This window comes from Corapipo altera, unplaced genomic scaffold (assembly GCF_003945725.1).
Source record: "Corapipo altera isolate COAL_440 unplaced genomic scaffold, ASM394572v1 67, whole genome shotgun sequence".
NCBI classification, from domain to species: Eukaryota; Metazoa; Chordata; class Aves; order Passeriformes; family Pipridae; genus Corapipo; species Corapipo altera.
Genome location: NW_020884906.1, coordinates 7,687,772 through 7,706,337, shown reverse-complemented (window position 1 = coordinate 7,706,337; position 18,566 = coordinate 7,687,772). Strand labels below are relative to the sequence as shown.

At 44.7% G+C, this 18,566-nt stretch overlaps 1 protein-coding gene across 3 annotated transcripts in view; it reads right to left on the bottom strand.

The window, feature by feature from the left end:
• KIAA1671 (KIAA1671 ortholog) overlaps window positions 1–18,566 on the bottom strand; it is a 70,831-nt gene that overhangs the window by 22,539 nt on the left and 29,726 nt on the right. For all 3 annotated transcript variants that reach the window (XM_027652255.1, XM_027652254.1, XM_027652256.1), the window contains one exon: window positions 18,274–18,396. In XM_027652255.1, coding sequence (XP_027508056.1) covers window positions 18,274–18,396 — 123 coding nt within the window. The remainder of the gene's footprint in view (window positions 1–18,273; window positions 18,397–18,566) is intronic.

Below are 18,566 nucleotides of genomic sequence, written 5' to 3'. Positions count from 1 at the left end.
GAGCCTGCCAAAAGAGCTTCTGGATGACATCAGCTCCTCTGCTCCCAGGGGATCCCAGCCGAGGGCCAGCGATGGACCAGCAGCCGGCACAAACTGTCCCCACGCCTCAGAGCCGGCTCCTCTCCTTACACACCCTGGAGAGGCTCTGGGAAGGAGCTGCTGGATGCACAGCTGTTTGGAGCCTGTCTCCCTCCCAGGGTTTTGCCATGCTCCGAGCGCTCCCGACTAAGGCACATGAGGTTACAAGCAGGAGACGCTGCCTCTGGTAGCCCGACCCCTCCTCTCCGTCCCTGCCTCGCCTCTGCTCCGGAGAGGAAACAATGAGGAGGTGACCAGCCGCAGAGGTCTGCCCAAGGAAAGGATCTGGGCTGGGCTTTATTATAGTACAGGCAGGGTTACCATGGCAACGTAGGGAACAGCATCTGCTGGCTCCGGAGCAGGCAGGAGTTGCACAGATCTATTGGAATGATTCATAGTTTGCATATGTCACGTGTACTCCCTGATTTTAACCCTTCCCGGGGAGCACAGCTTTGCCAGGGAATGTCTCACACCAACACCAGTAGGTTCCCACCGGGATGTGGTCAAACCTACACCCCACTCCTGCTGCTCGATGGGCACCTGGGCTGTGCCAGCACCTGTACCTGGTTTATTGTGCCATTCATGGGCTCAAACAGGACACAGCACAGGATCAGCACAGGATAATGATTAAGCCAGAGGTTCAAACCAAAGCTGAACAGGTCTGACCATTGCAAGCAGGTTTTTTCCACTTTCCTACGCTGTTCCCTGTTGTGAAGAAGGGCTCCATGTCATCCCCCTACTCTGCTCCCTCCTCAGCTGCTGGGAGACCACGGGGTCAGTACCACAGAGCCCAAAATGACTGGGGGTAATAAGAGTACCCCATGGATAAAAGCAGGTAACACTAAGCAGTCAGGTGTCACCAGCCATGGAATTCCTGGGAACAGCCCACTTGAGAGGACTGGAGAAGTAAAAGCTATGGATTCCAGTCAATGACATATGTTTAGATTTAAAAGTCCAAAGTCAAGCTGTGACTAGTTCAGGGCCGAGAGGAGAGAGGCAAGACAGGCATGTTGGAAGCTGCTCCTCTCTTGTTTATTCAAGGGGTTTTTGTGGCTGTTGCTTCATTTGCCATACAAAGTACCATGGTCTTACATCATCCTCTGCTCCTCTGAACTGTCCAGGGGTAGATTTAATGGAACAGATAATTTCTAGAGATTATTTGATGAAATGGTTCTTTCACAATGTTTTGTTTTATCAGAAATGTGCCCTGCAGACACGAACAAGCCTGAGATGCTCTGAGGAAATGGGGTGCCTTGCCTCTTGAGCCCTGGTTTTAAGAGCTCAACTTCACCAACCTGTAACTTGCCTCCAAGAAAAGCTTCAGTGACAAAATGTAGCATTTTCTAACTTACTTCTCATTTCTGAATATAACTGTTTTGAGCATTTTCAAATTTGCAGCCTAATAAAACTCATTAATGATAAAAGAGAATCCAACCAACAGAGAAAACCTTCGTCCCCTCACACACAGCTCTTCCCTTAAAGAGCTGCAGGGTTATTTTTGTAAGGAAATGAAAAGAGATCCTTTTGATCAGATGCCCCAAGAGCTGGGTGTTCCTCAGATTTGTAAAGAAATAGAAAAAAAATTAAATTTATCTCCCAGTGTTACAGATAACACTTCATGAACGATGGAGATCCTGCAGCCAAGGCTGAAATTTAGGACTTAGTGCACATTTTTATGCTGTTTAATCTAAGCCTGATATTTCAAACATCTGAGTTTTGCAAGTGCAGCTCCATGCCTGCTGCAGTGCAGAGAAGGGGGATTTGCCATTCCAGAGGATTTCAGGCTCTGTCTGATCTGGGAGCCCCCAAAACAGCAGCCAGAGGGCTCTGACTGTAGCTGCCATGTGAGTTAGTCAGCAGCTCCTTCAGCTCACCAGGATGGGCAGAGCAGAACCGAAACTTAAGCCCCTTCTGGAATATTGCCTGGGGCAAACAGAGGGAGAGGCACGGTCAGATTCCACCCAGGATGCACAGAACACAGTGTTCCTATAGCTCAGTGCAAGAACTTCTCACACGGCACTTGACTTGAAGGATCTGAAAAGCCACTACAGAATATATTCCACTTTTTTATTACATCTCCCCTGAAAAGAGAAGTTATACCAAATTTACCATTTTTGTCCTTAGAAGATTGTAAAACTGCTGATTTGAATCTATCTGCAATACTAAATTTAGGATCTTCTGGCACCACGTGAACACACTGCTGGGTATTGAAGTATCCTCAGCACTTAAATTACTGCTTAGATTTACACCTCAATTAACATCATGGCAAAAATATCAGATGAGCCTTCACCATCAAATTCAAATGGTTGGAGATTTTTCCATCACTTCAGCTGAAATGTCAGGGAAGTGGAACAAGATGAGCTTTATGGTCCCTTTCCTTGTGGGGGCCATGGGCAGGGACACCTTCCACTATCCCAGGTTGCTCCAAGTCCCATCCAACCTGGCCTCGGACACTTCCAGGGATGGGGCAGCCACAGCTTCTCTGGACAACCTGTGCCAGGGCCTCACCACCCTCACAGGGAGGGTGTTGGGAATTTCTTCCCAACATCTCATCTAAACCTGCTCTCTTTCAGTTTAAAACCATTCTCCCTTGTCCTGTTACTCCATAACGCTCCATGCAAACTTCCCAGCTGGCAATAGCTCAAAACTGTATTTTAATTCAACAACAGCATGTGAGTTACACACAGTTTCTATTTAGTTCTTCTCTGGTGATTCCACATCTTTTCATACCCATCAGCCTACGGAACATCGCTCACCCCACACAGATGTTCTCTGACTGTCCCCCAGCCCTTCAGCTCAGCAGTCCTGGCTGAGTGAGGGTTTGTTCCCGAACAAGAACAGCACAAAACAATCTTCTGCCCTTGACAAATCCTAGTGATTATCTCACCCTGCAGCCACCCTGGGTCTGTCAGGGATCTGCAGCTCCAGAAAACAGAGCGCACACACTGCTACCCAAACTGCATGACTAATTACCTCGGTACAAATGGGACCTCGTTATTCAAACATCGCTGGATGCTTCCATTATGAACAGCCATTCCACCTACAGCTCAAAACCACAACCCTGCACAAAGAAGTAACAATCCTTATTTCCCCCTCCTCATTCAGCAGAAAACAAAATTCCATGGTTACATAATATTTTCCAAAAGCTTCTTTCAGCTCCTTTTGAGCTGTACCTGCTCTCAAATAGGTATAATTATGTTAATGACTAGATAGGATTGGAAGGTCATTTTAAGGCAGGACTGCACGTAGCACACATGGAACGCACACCCCAGGAGGGGCAGGTGGGACTCGCAGCCTCACCACAGGGGCGAGTCCTTCCAGCCCACCAGGCCCCCCATCACCATCTCCCTTCCAGCAGCACCAACGTGCATGAATAGGGAAGGAAATCCAGCTGAAGGCCCACCAAGAGAACACCTGGGATTAATTTTCACCTCAGTTGGGTCCCTAAATGACGCTTTGTCAGCACAGGAGCTGAAATAGAAGGATGAGCAATCTTAATTTGGACTAACAGTGAAAACAACATCTCTGCTCTTCCCTTGTGGGACCCTCAGTCAGAAATTCGCTCTCATGATGAGTTGCTTCCATTTCATCCTGCTTCAGTTGGCAATTAGCAATAATTCATGCATTTCTGAATGGTTTTCTGAGAGGCATCACCCCACGTGCAAACAGCATGACCGAGTCCTTGTGAGGACCACGGCAGCTCCAGTCCCCCCTCGGGGCTCTGAGTTTGTCCCTCTCGTGACACCCAGTGCTCAGCCCCTCCAGGAGCAGAGCCTGCCCTTGTAAGGCTGTCCTGGCCCTGCATTCCACACCAACTCTCTTTTCGTTTCATTAGTAAGAGAACTTAATTTAACCTCTTGTGTTTGACATTATGGACTATTTAAAGACCCAGCACTGGGCTGGGCTTAGTTGCATGGCTCCAGACTCAATTACTCTTGGGTTCCTCAGACACTACAAACAACTCAGGGTTTTACAGGCTCCTTATTTTTGCTTCTGTGTTCTCTATTTTGCCAACTCAATTGTCACAGTCGAAGAGAGATTACAAGCATTTCTAACCACGGGCTGAATTTCTTACATGCAACATCCCATCATGAAGGTTTTTGCCACATCACCTTCAAATTCTCTGGTCTAGTGGAAGGTGTGGAACAAGGGGTGGAACAAGATGAGCTTTAAGGTCCCTCTCAACCCAAACCACCCCATGATTCCATCACTCTATGGCAGATCCCTAGATTACCCACCCCTCCAATCCAAGAATTCCCATGAAACTTAATACAGTCAAAGATAAAATGCCTTGGTGGTTTTATCTGTTTTGATTTGGGTTTAATTTTTCATGGTGATATGGTCATTCAATTCATTCAGATGCCCAGATGTTTTCACCTTCCCCAATAGCCACAGGCAGTCTATGGTCAAATGAAAAAGGGAAAAAAACCCAAAAGAGAGAAAAAAAAAGAGTGGAATGGATGGAGTGTTTTAACACAGGGACTTTGTACAGTGTCCATACAGCAAAATATCTTCTGTAACCTGAAACCCTGGGGGTATCTCAATATTTACACTAAATGTTTGGTTTTGAGTCCTACTTTCGTTTCCTACTGAAAATAAGCAAGTTAAGCTCACATTCATAGCTCTAATTTATGCTTGTTCAAAATCTTAGACAACTTGCATAGATAACTTGACATGAAAGGTGCTCCCCCCACACACAGCCAACTACAAGAGGCTGAAATTCCATTTCTAGACTTTTCGCTTATATTAGATTATTTTAAAAGCCCCAGGGGGCCTCATAAATCAGGCAACAGGCTCTGGATCAATACTGGTGAAGTTTACACAAGCACACATTGATATGAGACGCTTTTAAAGAAAGGTGCTAAAGCACTTCATAAAATATCAATGTAGCCCATGGCTGTTTAAAAAAATCTTTACTTTAAACCTAGGTAATAATAACCTCAGAGCAACACTGATTTCTTACAGTTTTTCCTATGTATTTAATTATCTATAAATTATATATTTTCTATTTTAATGTATTATAAACTATATTATAATTTGTATTTTATCATTACATATCTATATTTTAATTTTTATTTATGTATTATGTACTATATGTATTTTTATATATATTTTACGTATTTTAAAATTTTATGTATATATAAAATTTGAAATTATATATTTTCTAAGGTGGGAAACAATTTGGAATTCAGTGCCAGTGCTTTACAGACCAATACTTTTCATTTCTTCCTGCAGATTGAAGAGCGAAATGAAATTTCCTGGTGCTTACACACCGTAACTTGAAAAAGGCCCATGGAATAAAACTGTGGCTGCAATTTGCAATGTTTTTTTTCATCTTATTTTGTTCCATTTTTCCTGACTGTGGGCATTCCAACCCTCTCCTCCACATACCCAGCTGTATGGCAATGACTTGGAGTTTGGAGCATGAAAACAAGCAGCAAAGCCCCAGTGGTGCTCAGGAAGTAACAGCTCCATCACCTGCTCTGGGGGGAACTAGAGGGGCTGGGAGAGGGCCTTGGCATTCCACAACTCCAGGAATGAGGTGGCAGGAACACCTCACACCCACCTGTGGGTAATTATCAAGCTGAAGCTTCAACCTGCACATGGATTCCTGTCTCCTTCCAGTGGATAAAACATTCCCTGTGGCACAGAACGGGAATGGTCCAACAGAACAGTGGGAAAAAAGCAGAAGGCTGTTGCAGGGTTGTGTGTACAGCTGATTTAACTTCCCTTTGTGTTTAGAGCACTTCTACTTGTTTTCCTCTTCCCTTTGGCCAGAGGTTGGACTGGGTGATCTCCAGAGGTCCTTTCCAGCCCCAGCTATTCTGGGATTCTGGGATTTGTGCTTTAGCTAATCACTCTGTGGGGGTAGACTGTCTCACTGTTTGTGTCACAGACATGTAACACTCCTGCACACTGTAACAACAAAACAAAAATAAACCACGGCACCAGCACTCAGGAAGAAAAAATTCTGTACCTTGTGTTCTCCTTTAAGACAAGTCACATTTAAATACAATACTTACACTTCTTAAGGATTTAAAGCAAAAAATTATAACGGAAGGGGCAAGAATAGGAGAAAGCAGAGGCACAGAGTGAGTTGTCTTAAGTTCCAAATGTACTTTAAAGCTGCACTTTCCTCCAAATTAACCAGTATTAGAGAAACCAGACAAGATGAAGGAAAAAAATTAAATCTGAATTCCTTGTCTGCCTTACACAACTACCCTAGTGCAAAAGAAAAGCCATTAATAGTTCTCATGACTGAATGCTCCACATACTTGTTTATACCTGCCAAAATAATTTTGCCATTCTACTACCATGGTGATCCTTGAGAGGATCAGTGAAAAACTGTACTTTCCCATTTTATTTGTAATAAAAAATCAGCCATCCTTTCTCTGCACAGGATTCTGTGCACTCTTGCAGTAGCATGTAACTATTCCAAAATGGATAAAAATCTCCAAATCAAGGTAATTGTGAAATATAATGTTATATATTTTATACATTACATATTAAAAATATATATTACATATATTTATATATTATATATAATTATATTCTTTTCAGGTTTTAAAACAATTCAAATACAATTACCAGTAATAACTGGAACAACTAAAGCCCGACAGTATTTCAGAAAATGTTAATTCTTGTGTCCCCCAAAGTATGTTTCTCCTGAACCTTAGCCAGGCCCAGTTAAACATCCTGAACATGCACAGTTTTTGTACCTTGAATTGTTTCAGTGTAAAACAAAGCTATCAACCTTAAAGCTGAGGAAACCAGCTAAAAATATACAATGTTGTTTGCAAGCCCACGTCCATAAACCTGCAGCACTTCCCTTCCAGCTCAATGGAGGAGGAAAAACTGAAAAAAACAGAAACAGGAAATTCCTACAGCACGAATAGGCTGGAAAGGACTAAACTCATTTTCTTTACATTTGTTTATGTCTAAAGGATCAAGCCAAGGAAAAGATGAACAGTTGCAGGCTGTTATTAATTGATACAAATAAAAATCCACGCTGTTCTCACAGGGCAAAGAGGGTGAGTGGAGTGCAAGAAAACAAGCAGGAGAACGCGCTGCTCCTGTTCCACACCACCTGCCTGGAGCAATCCCATAGCATTTCTCCTCCTCACAGAGGGTGCTCAGGGAAACTCCAACTATTGAAGGCTCAGATCTGACTTACAAAATTCACAGAACACTCTGAAGGAAGAGCTTTTTTTTTTTTTTTCCTTTGTGCAAGGGATTTCCTTCCTCAAAGAGCAGCAACAAGGAGCTGGAGGGTAAAACTTCATCTTAACCCATTTGAGCTGTTCTCAGCACAATCACAGGCTGCCTAATGCCTGTCCAAAACACTACTCTTCCATCTTCTCCCTACAAAACACTATTCCCTGAATCTTTCATTTATATCATCACTTCTTGACGGCAGGAGGCAGAATAAATAACAGGTGTAAGTTAACACAATAATTCCTTTGTCCATTTTAACTTGCCATGTGCCATTTTGACGACAAGAGCAGTATATTTATTTGCCATTGCTGTGTAACACTGAGTGCACACATGTTTCTTTTACTTCCACATCTCTCTGCTCTTACTGCCTCCTCCTTCTCCTCATCTTCTTCCTCCCAGGCATAGCACAACAGCCCCACAACAGCCCTGTGCTCCCACATCCTCCAGGACATAGTGCACTGGAGGGGACCCCAAGCTGGGGACCCCCCATTTGCCCCAAGCTGTGCCCACCCACTTCACTCTTCTGTGCCCAGAGAGTGCTCAGCACGAGGCCACATCCAAACCTGCTCCTCAGGGCCATGGTCACAGGTGTGGCCTTATCCACATTTTTTAGATTAAGTGCATTATTTCCTGCTCCATCGGGAGCTTTGTGGAGCTAAAGGGTTGATTTGCCGAAATTCCTTCTGTGCTCTCAACCAGATTTGACGTGTTTCCTGCCCTGAACTGTGCAATGCTGCTGAACTATGGGATGAAGCCAAAAGTAAATCCAGCCTCATCCAACACCTGCAATCCCCAATCCTGGTAATCAGACCTTCCCAAACACACCCTGCGGTAAACACACAATGCCAGCTCCCCTCAGGTGCCAGGGGTTTATCAGCCTCCAGCACGAATCACTAAACCAAATAATACATTTTTTCCAAGCTTCACTCAGACTCCAGATTTACCTGAAGTTACATTTTAAGAGCAGCTTTGCCCTGCAGTACAAAGTCCTGTTGTATCCTGAGGAAAGTCCTCCACACAGAGTTACTTTCCCCATGCTCAAGTTGCTCCCTAAAACGCTGTTTCCTTTCAGTACAGTAAACACGCACTGGCTGCATGAACAACTCACAACTGCTGAAAGGACAGGAACAATAGTGGGAACTTGGCTGTCTCCCAGCATCAGCGACACGGACAACAGCTTGGGAAGGGCAGGAACTGAGTCAAAACAACTTTATGTCAAAATATTAGCAGGAAGGCAGTGAAGTTACCTCTGCTTTGTGTGTATAAATGAGGTTTAACAATCCACTTTAGCCTCGTGTCATAGAATCCCAGAATGATTTGGGTTGGAAGGGACCCTAAAGATCATCTTGTTCCAGCCCTGCCATGGGCAGGGACACCTTCCACTATCTCAGGTTGCTCCAAGCCCTGTCCAACCTGGCCTTGGACACTTCCAGGGATGGGGCAGCCACAGCTGCTCCGGGCACCCTGTGCCAGGGCCTCCCCACCCTCACAGGGAAGGGTGTTTCCAGAAGCATATTCACTACTCCATAGTTGAAATAAGGCAGAGGGGCAGGGGCAGACAGCCCCACTTCCAGCTGCTCTGAGCCCGGAACGACACAGTCATTACCAAAAAATTACCAGGTCTACGAACAGTTACATTTGATTCAATGGAAACCTTACTGCGACAAGTTAACCTGGAATGTGCTATTTCACGAAAGCATTTTATGCTAAATTAAACTTAATACCACCCGTAATTATAACAAACTGCCTTGGACTGAGCACGTGTCCCCGGGCGGGCTCGGGGCCGCCGGCCAGCAGCGCTGCACGCAGAACAGCAGCACTCCCTTGTGTTCCTGCATGGAACCGGCCTCCTCAGACAGGGTTGGCCCTCTGCTTGCTCTTAGCAACGACACAGGCGTCAGAATTCCTCTTCCACAGCTGCACCCAGGAACTGGGGAAATACCCTTCCAGATTTTTCACCGCAACAGGGCACGTTGTACTCAGGTTATCTGAAAGGGAGATTTGGCTGCTGACAACAGCACAGCAGATACATCCACACTCTATCTGGGTGTGAGGGATTTTTAACTCTTTGGAAGAAACATATCCCTGAAACACTACTGCCCCTCCAGCAAAAGCAAATCCGACAAGGGAATAGCAGCATTGTCCACAGGAATCCCTGGCAGTGCACACAGAGGGAAGACACACTACACCTGCACAGAGCACCTTCCACCCCTTAGAGTGGGATAACCCTTCTTCAGAGCAGGATAACGCCCCTCAGAGCAGGATCCCCCACCCCAGAGTGGGGATGACCCCCCCCCCCCGTGGCTGCAGGCTGATGGTTACGGTTTCCTTCCATCGTTCCCCCAAACTCTGTCACAGTGACATGTCACAGCAGTGGTTTATTAACCAGCTGCCACTTCCTTCACAGTCACCTGATGAAAGGTATCAAAACCACTCTTTAAAGGTAGCAACTAATATCCTGTCAAAACAAATTTTAAATCTTGCCTCTTTCTTAAATACTACCGTTTTCTTTTGATTTTGTAATTTTTCTTTAATGACTGCCAATAAAGAATAAGGTCTTTTTAAACCCTCGCAGCGCTGCAGGGTAACATTTTATTTAAAACATGCCATTTTCTTTGAGTGCTTTCAGGATGCAGCATTTCTTTCTGTTTGAACAAAGACAAGTGTCAGACTGAGAAAATGGTACCAGCATGGTGAGGAGACCCAGCACCACGTCCACACCAGAAGACCAAGACTGAGCAATGAATCCAGAGCCCACTGTCACATCAACTGTGTGTCACAGATCATGGACATGTAACACAGACTTACAGAACTGAGGACAGTATTTCTGCTCCTAACTGGTCTCCCACAGGCTTTTCACACCTTCACTTTGTTAAAATGGAGCCAAGGTCACTCTTGGACCATAATGGTTTCATGTTCTCAAGGCATCTTCAGCCACTTACCTGCCCTAAGTGCTTTTCCTGTCGCACTCAGCTGAATTAATGAAACTGTCTGTCAGGCATTAGAAGAGGCTGGCCAGGGAGGGGGTGGAGTCCCCATCCCACAAAATGCCCTGGGGCAGAGCAAGAACTGGTGGCAACTGAGATGGCCAAGGGCAGGAACAGAACCAGCTAAGAGCACTCCACTAGTGGTTGTGTCCACAAGGAAGCCAAAAGAGTTGGTTATTGGTCAAAGGGTGCTGGAACAGGAAACCCCAGTGCTGTGGCTGCACACCTGGCACAACCAGTCTGACGGTGTGACTGATGCAAGCAGCTGGACAAGACCATTGAGCTGCACTTAAAGGACTTACTGTGCAAGTCAGACCTAAAGATGTCTTATATCAGCTGCAGCAAAGCTCTTCACCAGCTGAAAAAGAGATGATGGATACCCCATGCTCCCTGGAAAATACTCGAACATAATAAACAACAACACATGGTCACTGCAAGACTGCTGCTGAAATACATAATTACAATAATTAATCAATTAGAGATTATTAAAAGATAGCAGCAGGAAGGACATGGCAGAGCAAAGAAGGAAGCAATGAAGTGGAACACAGAGCTTCCAGTACCTGAAGGGAGCCTGCAAGGAAGATGGAGAAAGACAAAGGCCTGGAGTGCCAGGACAAGGGGGAATGGCTTCAAACTGACAGAGGGCAGGGTTAGATGGAATACTAAGAAGAAATTCTTCCCTGTGAGGGGGGTGAGGCCCTGGCACAGGTTGCCCAGAGAAGCTGTGGCTGCCCCATCCCTGGAAGTGTTCAAGGCCAGGTGGGATGGGGTTTGGAGCAACCTGGGCTAGTGGAAGGTGTCCCTGCCCAAGGCCAGGGGTGGAATGGGATGGGCTTTAAGGTCCCTTCTAACCCAAACCATTCTATGATTATGATTCTGTGATTCTCAAAGAGCCCTCTTAGAGGCTCCTAAAAGCTTATGCTGCAATCCCCAAGGTCCACCTGCACTCTTGGCTTTCGTCTCTTACTGTTCTGGCTTTTTGCTACTTGGCACAGCTGCAGCAACACTAGCTCTCCTTAGTCCATCTTCTGCCATCAGAAGTCCAGTCTTCCGATCTCCCAAGGCACCTGACCCTCAGTAATTCCTGTTTCAGTGTGATGCACTGGGCTACCAAAAACACCAGCCAAGAAGGAACCTTATTTCCAGGCCTTGCAGGACACCTTGTTAAGAGTGCAAATGATCCAGGTTTGATAAACTTGCTCCTCTTCTCATTATTACACTCAAACTGAAAAGGGAGCTCAAGGTTCAGTTACTGGACATCTAATACAACTCGTGGAACAAAACATTTTGCTGGACACAAAGACACTTCTCAGAAACTCAAGAGCTGTCACTCACCCAGAGGACACAGGGCACAGACTTCTTGGTCGTCAGTCACCATTTCACATGGACTTGGGCAGACCACAAACTCTGCTGTGCTCAGGAAATACTATTTGTCACAATAAGACACATCCTGTTTCAAGATTAGAAGAGGAATCAGCAAAGAATGAAGAGAGAGCTGGCACTGAGTGGGTCCAGTGATGGCCAACAACCCCACCACTGCAGGAGTAAAACAAATACAGCAGAGAGGATGCAACCTACCAGTAACTCAAGTAGTTTTAAAAATAGATTATCATTAAAATATTTTTTAATTAAGAGTTACAGCTTCTCCAGGTACGTTTGCCTAATGAATAAAGCATCTTAGCTCCCCAAGACAGATTAAATAACACTTGACAACCAACCCCAACATCTCTGGTTACCCTTGGTTGTAAGTAGAGAGAACTGATAAATATCTCCTTTAGCTGTAACAGCAGCACAGAAAGTGACAGAAGGCACAACTGTGCTTGTCCCTTAAATTTCTTTTTTAATAACATGAATATCACAACTTCCAGTATTTTCTTGTACCGTATCAGGAGAGTGTGCACGAATGACAGCACCTAAAGAATACTTCAAGGCCTCTAAAATGGAATATACACCCAGAAAAAACAACATACCTGTTCTGTTACAGACTAGAAATGCACAATATTAGATCCCACCATCCCAGGGACCTTCTGGACTGATCCAAAGTTTGGGTTGATTTGGGTTTTTTCCCTGGCCTTATGGAAAATCACATGTAAAAGCAAGAGCAGGGAGAGAGCCCTTTCAGACTTCTCACACTGGCAAAGCACGATGAACATCCACCCCTTTATCACACTAATGACTAATTGTTTAGTATGCAATTTAAAGAAAGCTCATCTCCTAAAATCTAGCTGCTCAAAATAAAACTTAATGCCCAAACACTTCTATGCTTTACACTACTACAGTCTCCAACAGGAGGTTCTTCACTATCCTCTCCCAGCAGCCAGAAATTTGCAGTAGGCAATCTCACTTCACGCCTGATCAAAGCACAGGGACTAAAACTCAATGTGAGGGAAGGAATCTCTTACTAGATTTTCAAAATGCAACAGCAAACAGCTGACATGAAAAAGTTCGGTGTTAGTCCTGATTACACAGTGAATTTACAGCTGAAAAAGTTGAGATAATCGCAAGCTACAACAAACAAATGAAAACCGATCTTTGATTAGTACAGGAGAAATTAAAATATTAAGTAATTAGTTCAAAGCAATATAGTACCTATTCATAAAGGCTTTACAAATCCAATTTATGTTTTATAAATGTGAAAATTTCAGACACACAGCAGTCACTGTGCAGAGCTGGCAGGGCAGCACTGTCAGAGCAGCCTGTTAAAAAGAGCTTTTCATGACAGAGAGCTCTGAGGAGTGTTTGAAGAGGAAGTGATCACCGAGACATCAAAACCTATGAACAGTCAAATTAAAAAGGAGGAAGGAATTGTACAATTACACCCTCCTAAAGCCAAGAGCACAGGTCCTTTTACTGGAATACCAGGCGGTGGCTGGAGGTAGCAGCAGGGCAGGACAGTCCTAGGGTAGCAGCCCTGGAGGCCAGAGAGACCTTTGACACAACGAGGGAAGAATATTCCTAATATACAGCAAGCTAAACTACAATTCCCATGGATAAGGATTAACAAGGAAGATTTTTACTCCCAAGAGGGTTATCTGAGGCACATTCAAGTAGTCTGAAGTTTGAAATGAGTATTAAAGATAAACCAGCCCTTCTTACTCAAATAAATACCAAGTTTCATGTTACTACTCAGAAAAGAACTGCCAAGTAAAGCCTTCCCTACATATGAACATTCCCAGGATTTCTGGGAACACCCAGCTCAGGAAGCAGAGTGACATTAAGAGCACACTTACCCACAGGTACTGCAGGAACTTCAGCAGCCGGGGACAGTAATAATACTCCATTTTCAGAGCGCCGAGTTAACGCAAAGCCATCCCCGCTCCAGGCAGCCTCCCTGCTCTCCCCGCCTCCAGCACAACTTAAAAGCAGACTGGAGCAATTAAAAGCAACATGAATAATGTACCGTGTGTGTCTGTGGGCCCCACGTCACCGCAGGCTCGGCGCCTTTAACACACTCTGGGGCTACTCAGAAGCAGCTGCTGAGCCACCGGCGGCACGTGACTCACCCACTTATTATCGAGCATCTGAGTGCTCCCAGTGCTCCCATCCCCATAATCCGGAATGGGTTAGGCTAGAATTAGTGACAGGACTTTGGTTTTTGCAGTAAAAAGCCCTTCAGAAGGAAAGAGAAGCTCTAAACCCCCTTGGTTTGCAGGGTTGGTTATGAAACACTCTTAACGCCATCGGGGCCGCTCGCTGACCTTGTTTTTCGGTGATGTACAAGAAAAACCCACACGTGCAAGAAAAGCTCCTGCTTTTATGTTCTTTTAACATAAAAATGTCTTTTGTGAACGAGAAGAAACAGACACAACAAAGTGGCTTTTTATACACCCCTGGAATGTTCCCAGCAAATGAAAACTGCCAAAAAAGGAAGAAAACCCAGGCAGACGAGTTTTAACCACCTCCTTGGGCTGGGTTTACAAATAGGAAATGGTGGAGTTGATGGACATCAGCTGTGGGTGGTTTGTGAAGAGCAGAAATGGGAACTGTAACACTGCTTTTTTTACCTATGTCCTTTTTTTTGATGGGAAAAAGAAAGGTAAGTGCCAGGAGCCCATCACAGAGGGCCCCACTGCCTGTCCCCTCCCAGCACTCATGTCCCAACTGCCTGTACCCTCATAGCACTCCTCCAGCTCTCAACTTTCCCTGGGAGGGACAAGATAGAGGTGACACAAAACAGCTTCCAGGGTGCTGCAGCCTGCTTTCCTTGAAATTTTGGTACTTTGACAAAAATACTCCTCATTTTCTAATCACCGCCCATAAGATCCTGCAGAGCTGACAAATTATGTTGATTTTCTTCCAGGCTCAGTCAGTTTTTGGGTAACAACTCACACATGATGGGTTTCAGTACATCCCATTTCCACCTGGGAAGGACCAAAGCTGCAATATTAGAGGCTATACAGAATGCAAAAAAAGAGAAGGTTTGGTTTTCAGTGGGCAGGAAACAGACTTGTCATGGGCAGAACTGGAAACAACTGGTGAACTGCGACAGCCAAACTATAAATTCATCTACATATGTTTATAAAATATTTATCTTCTCTCGTTTGCAGTTAATTTCCAAAATATTTTAAGAGTCAGCTCATGACTTTCTTCAACAAACCCTCCTCCACCCACACATCACAGTCTTAAATAAATGCCTCTTTCTATGGAGACCAGTAGAGAGATTTTCCTCCCCAAAGGACAAACCCCCTCAAAGTTTAATGTAAAATAAATAAATAACATGAGGAGAGACTTCCAAATAATTCATGTCCACATCAGTTTTAGTAGCAGAGTGCTCTTTTCTAACTCCCCAAAGCAGTAAAGCTGGTTATAACCCACAGCTGCTCTAAAGCTGCTCTGTTTCCAGCTGAAGGTGTCCTCCCAGCACAACCACAGCTACTGTATTTGGAGGATGAGTCCCAGCACACATTCCTCAGGTTTTAGTTCCCAAGACTTCTATCAGCCTTGATGACTCAATCAAAAATTGAGGTTTGTGACTGACCGTCAGAAGGTTAAAGCCCTGTGTCAGCTGTGATGGGATCACTGCAGTTCAGGACATTCAATACTTGTTAACACCTCCTGAACTCCCAGGGCTTGTCCCTGACACGCTGCAGGGACAGAGCATTCCTGGGCAGCTCCAAGTGCGGAACAGCCCCATGTCCAACCACAGCCACAAACCAGAGAGGGTCTGGATGCTGCAGGTGGTTACATCTATCCCTCCACCTGCATTCCAGCTCTAAAAGAAAAGACCCCCACAACAGCCCGAGGCCCTGAGCTGTGCAGGTGAGCTCTGCCTGCTACAAGGTCTGAGATGTGGAGTTGATTCAGTGAGATAAAACTCCCACTCTGTTCAGAGCAAACATGAAAACAACTTCATTTTTACATCTACGCTGTGCTGCAGAAGGGCTAAAACACAGAGAGACAAGTACCACCCATAGCAAAACCACAGATGATGACATGATGTAAGCCTAGCAGTGATATAGGAATTTTTATAAAAGCATTACTCTGTTTTTTAACTCAAAGCAGCTAAAAAATGCAATTTAGATGAGTGTTAAATCTCAAGAGTATCATCCTTTGCAATTTGAAACACCAATCCCATATTGTCAAATATACTGTAATGGTTTGATTTCAAAGCTGTCCTTTGTAATGTTTTGAAAAACAACCTAATTACAGTAGAATCCCTGGAATATCATCATAAAGAAATTACTTCTCCAGAGGTAAAATGATACTACTGCTCCTTGCTTCCATATAAAACCATAAGAACCTCGTTCATTAGCTGTCCTGGCAAATGTCATTCAAGCAGTTGTTTGTTATCATAAATACAGCAATTATGGGGCATAATGGGGAATAATGCAACAAATGGATATTCACGTAAGCTGGTTTGTCAAATACCAAAGAATATCATTATCACACTGCTTCAGTGGTGAATGTGAATCAAAGTGAATCATTCATTCTACAGTAACACTTGTCACTTTGAGCTCTCAGTCTCACTCGAACAAAATCAATATCCTGAGTGACCAAGCATATGCACTGCAGAATACTTTTTGTTACTATGTCACAAGAAAATAACTTCCCAGCTGCACAGACCAGAAACCACTCAAACCAAACAGCAGCACTATGTCACGTTTCCATCTAATCCTCCTTTACAAGTGCACCAGAGGAAACAGAGATCGTGTGCAAATTCCGAGGAAATAAGCGATTTAACTGTGACTCTGTCGTGGCTCATTCCTGACCCCTCGTGTTCTTCCACCTCACGTGCACTGCGATGTGTCTCTCCAGCAGAGGGGAGTGTTGGAACGTGCTGCTGAAACAGCGACTCCACGCCCAAAGTCTGTATTTTCTCCAAATGCAACGAAGGCATAACCTTTGTGCACAAGAAATGGTTTGGTTTTACATAATCTGCTGTGATATCCGTGTGGGGCTTAGGAAGACACGAGTGTGGTGAGTTTTCCACCTCCCAAACGCAGGTAAAAGCCCCTTCCACGCACCTTCTCGCTCACACTTCACACACAGGAGGACCAAGCTCCCCTTTGGCTCCCAGGGCACTGCACACCAAACACACCCCGTGGGGCTTTCCAAAGCAACACAGGGGAGTAAAGCACTCAGATCCTACTGAATTCCAGGGGGTGCCACACACGGAAGAATTTTCTATTTTCCTGGGGCTGAGTCTTCCTTTCCCACCTTCCTTTCCTGTCTCAGGCTACATTTGGTGAAGTTAAAGGACTATTCTGAGTAACCTCCCAGTTAACAACCAAGTTGGAGAATAACAGTCATATTTATTCCAGTACAGCACCTGAACAGTTCAGTTATCCCAGCACTCCTTCTGACAGCACTTCTCTCCCACATATCCTACCTTGCCAACGACACCTTTACACATTTGCACCATAAGCTGATGGCATGTAACAACTTCTAGGGATTAAATGATAACTGCCAATTCTGTAAATAACCCAAACTCCTCCTTAGATGAATCCCACGCTAGGAATGGAAAAGAGAAGGGGTCATCAGCCTTTGCATACCTTCCATGAAGTTTTAAGACTAGAACTGAAGAACAAAATGAGCCTGTTTCCAAAACCCCTATTAGGAGACTTTTTTATAAAATCCTCATAGATCTGGGTCCTTGCTTTTTCTGTACTAGAAAAAAGAACTCAGTCCCTCTCCTTTTTTATCTTTTCGTGTGCTCTCTGGTAAAGGGCTGCAAACAGAGTGAGTAATGACAGAATAGGGCCTCTGCAGAGGGCAGTGCAGCTCCTCACCACACAATATGCTGCCAGAGAGAGAGGACAGGGGAGGGTTGACCTTGGTACAGTCAGAGTGGCAACACCCTTCAGTCTCCCCTTTTCAAGTCCTTTATTTCCCTCATAAAATGTTGGTATTTCATTTATTATGTAGCTTTTGGAACATCCAGACCTTTGTTTTGTTATTTCAGGACAACAGCTGGATGGAGGGTGCTATCTCCCAACATAGATTTATCTGTGGGCTAAAGTCAGGACATCCTTCTGAAACTGAGAGTATCACCCAACAACGGTAAGTGGGAATTCACCCCAATATTATGTATATTAGAGACATCAGGCTACCCAAAATGTCAGCTGTGATCCTTCACAGAAACACTTCTCTATGTGTTGCTTACAGAAAGAAAATTAAACCCCTCCATTTCTCAGCCTCTGACACGGTTCTGTTTGTCTGCACAATTTTCCAGAAATAAATATCTGAAATCAAGTCATTTTCAATATCTGAGAAACCAACAAGAAAGCATAATGCTCTAGAGAGTTCTTAAGAGTTCAGGGTGAAAACTCCTCACTTAGGAAGCAAAATGAACAAGCTGCATGGCTGATGTTTTGCGTGTGAAGGGTTGGCAGGGAGCAGTGGGATCCCAGGGAGGAGCATCCTCTAGCCACTTCAACTCCCCAGCAAGTGCATCTCTGCCAGGCACACACACTTTCTGTCACAGGCCTTTGCAAGAAGGAAAACAGCTGCACCTCCCTCATCCCTCCCAAAAACCTCCTCCAAGATCACCTACCGTCCCGAAATCCACTCTTCTCTCCTTATAGAAACTGTGGCGGCTCCTCTGAGCAGACACTGAGGAAAAGTCTGTTCCCTCTGTTTTGTCTGAACTCTGCTTGGTCCACTCTTTCCTAGAAGCCTGTAAAATGCAGTTGTGAATGCTGTTAGATATACAGCCATGAACATCCTATGCTTTAATCATAGAATCATTAAGGTTGGAAAAGTTCATCACGTCCAACCTTTGGACTGCATTCACATGTCACCGTGATAAGGGAATCTCTTGCCTCTCACCAAAGTCACTATCAGCAG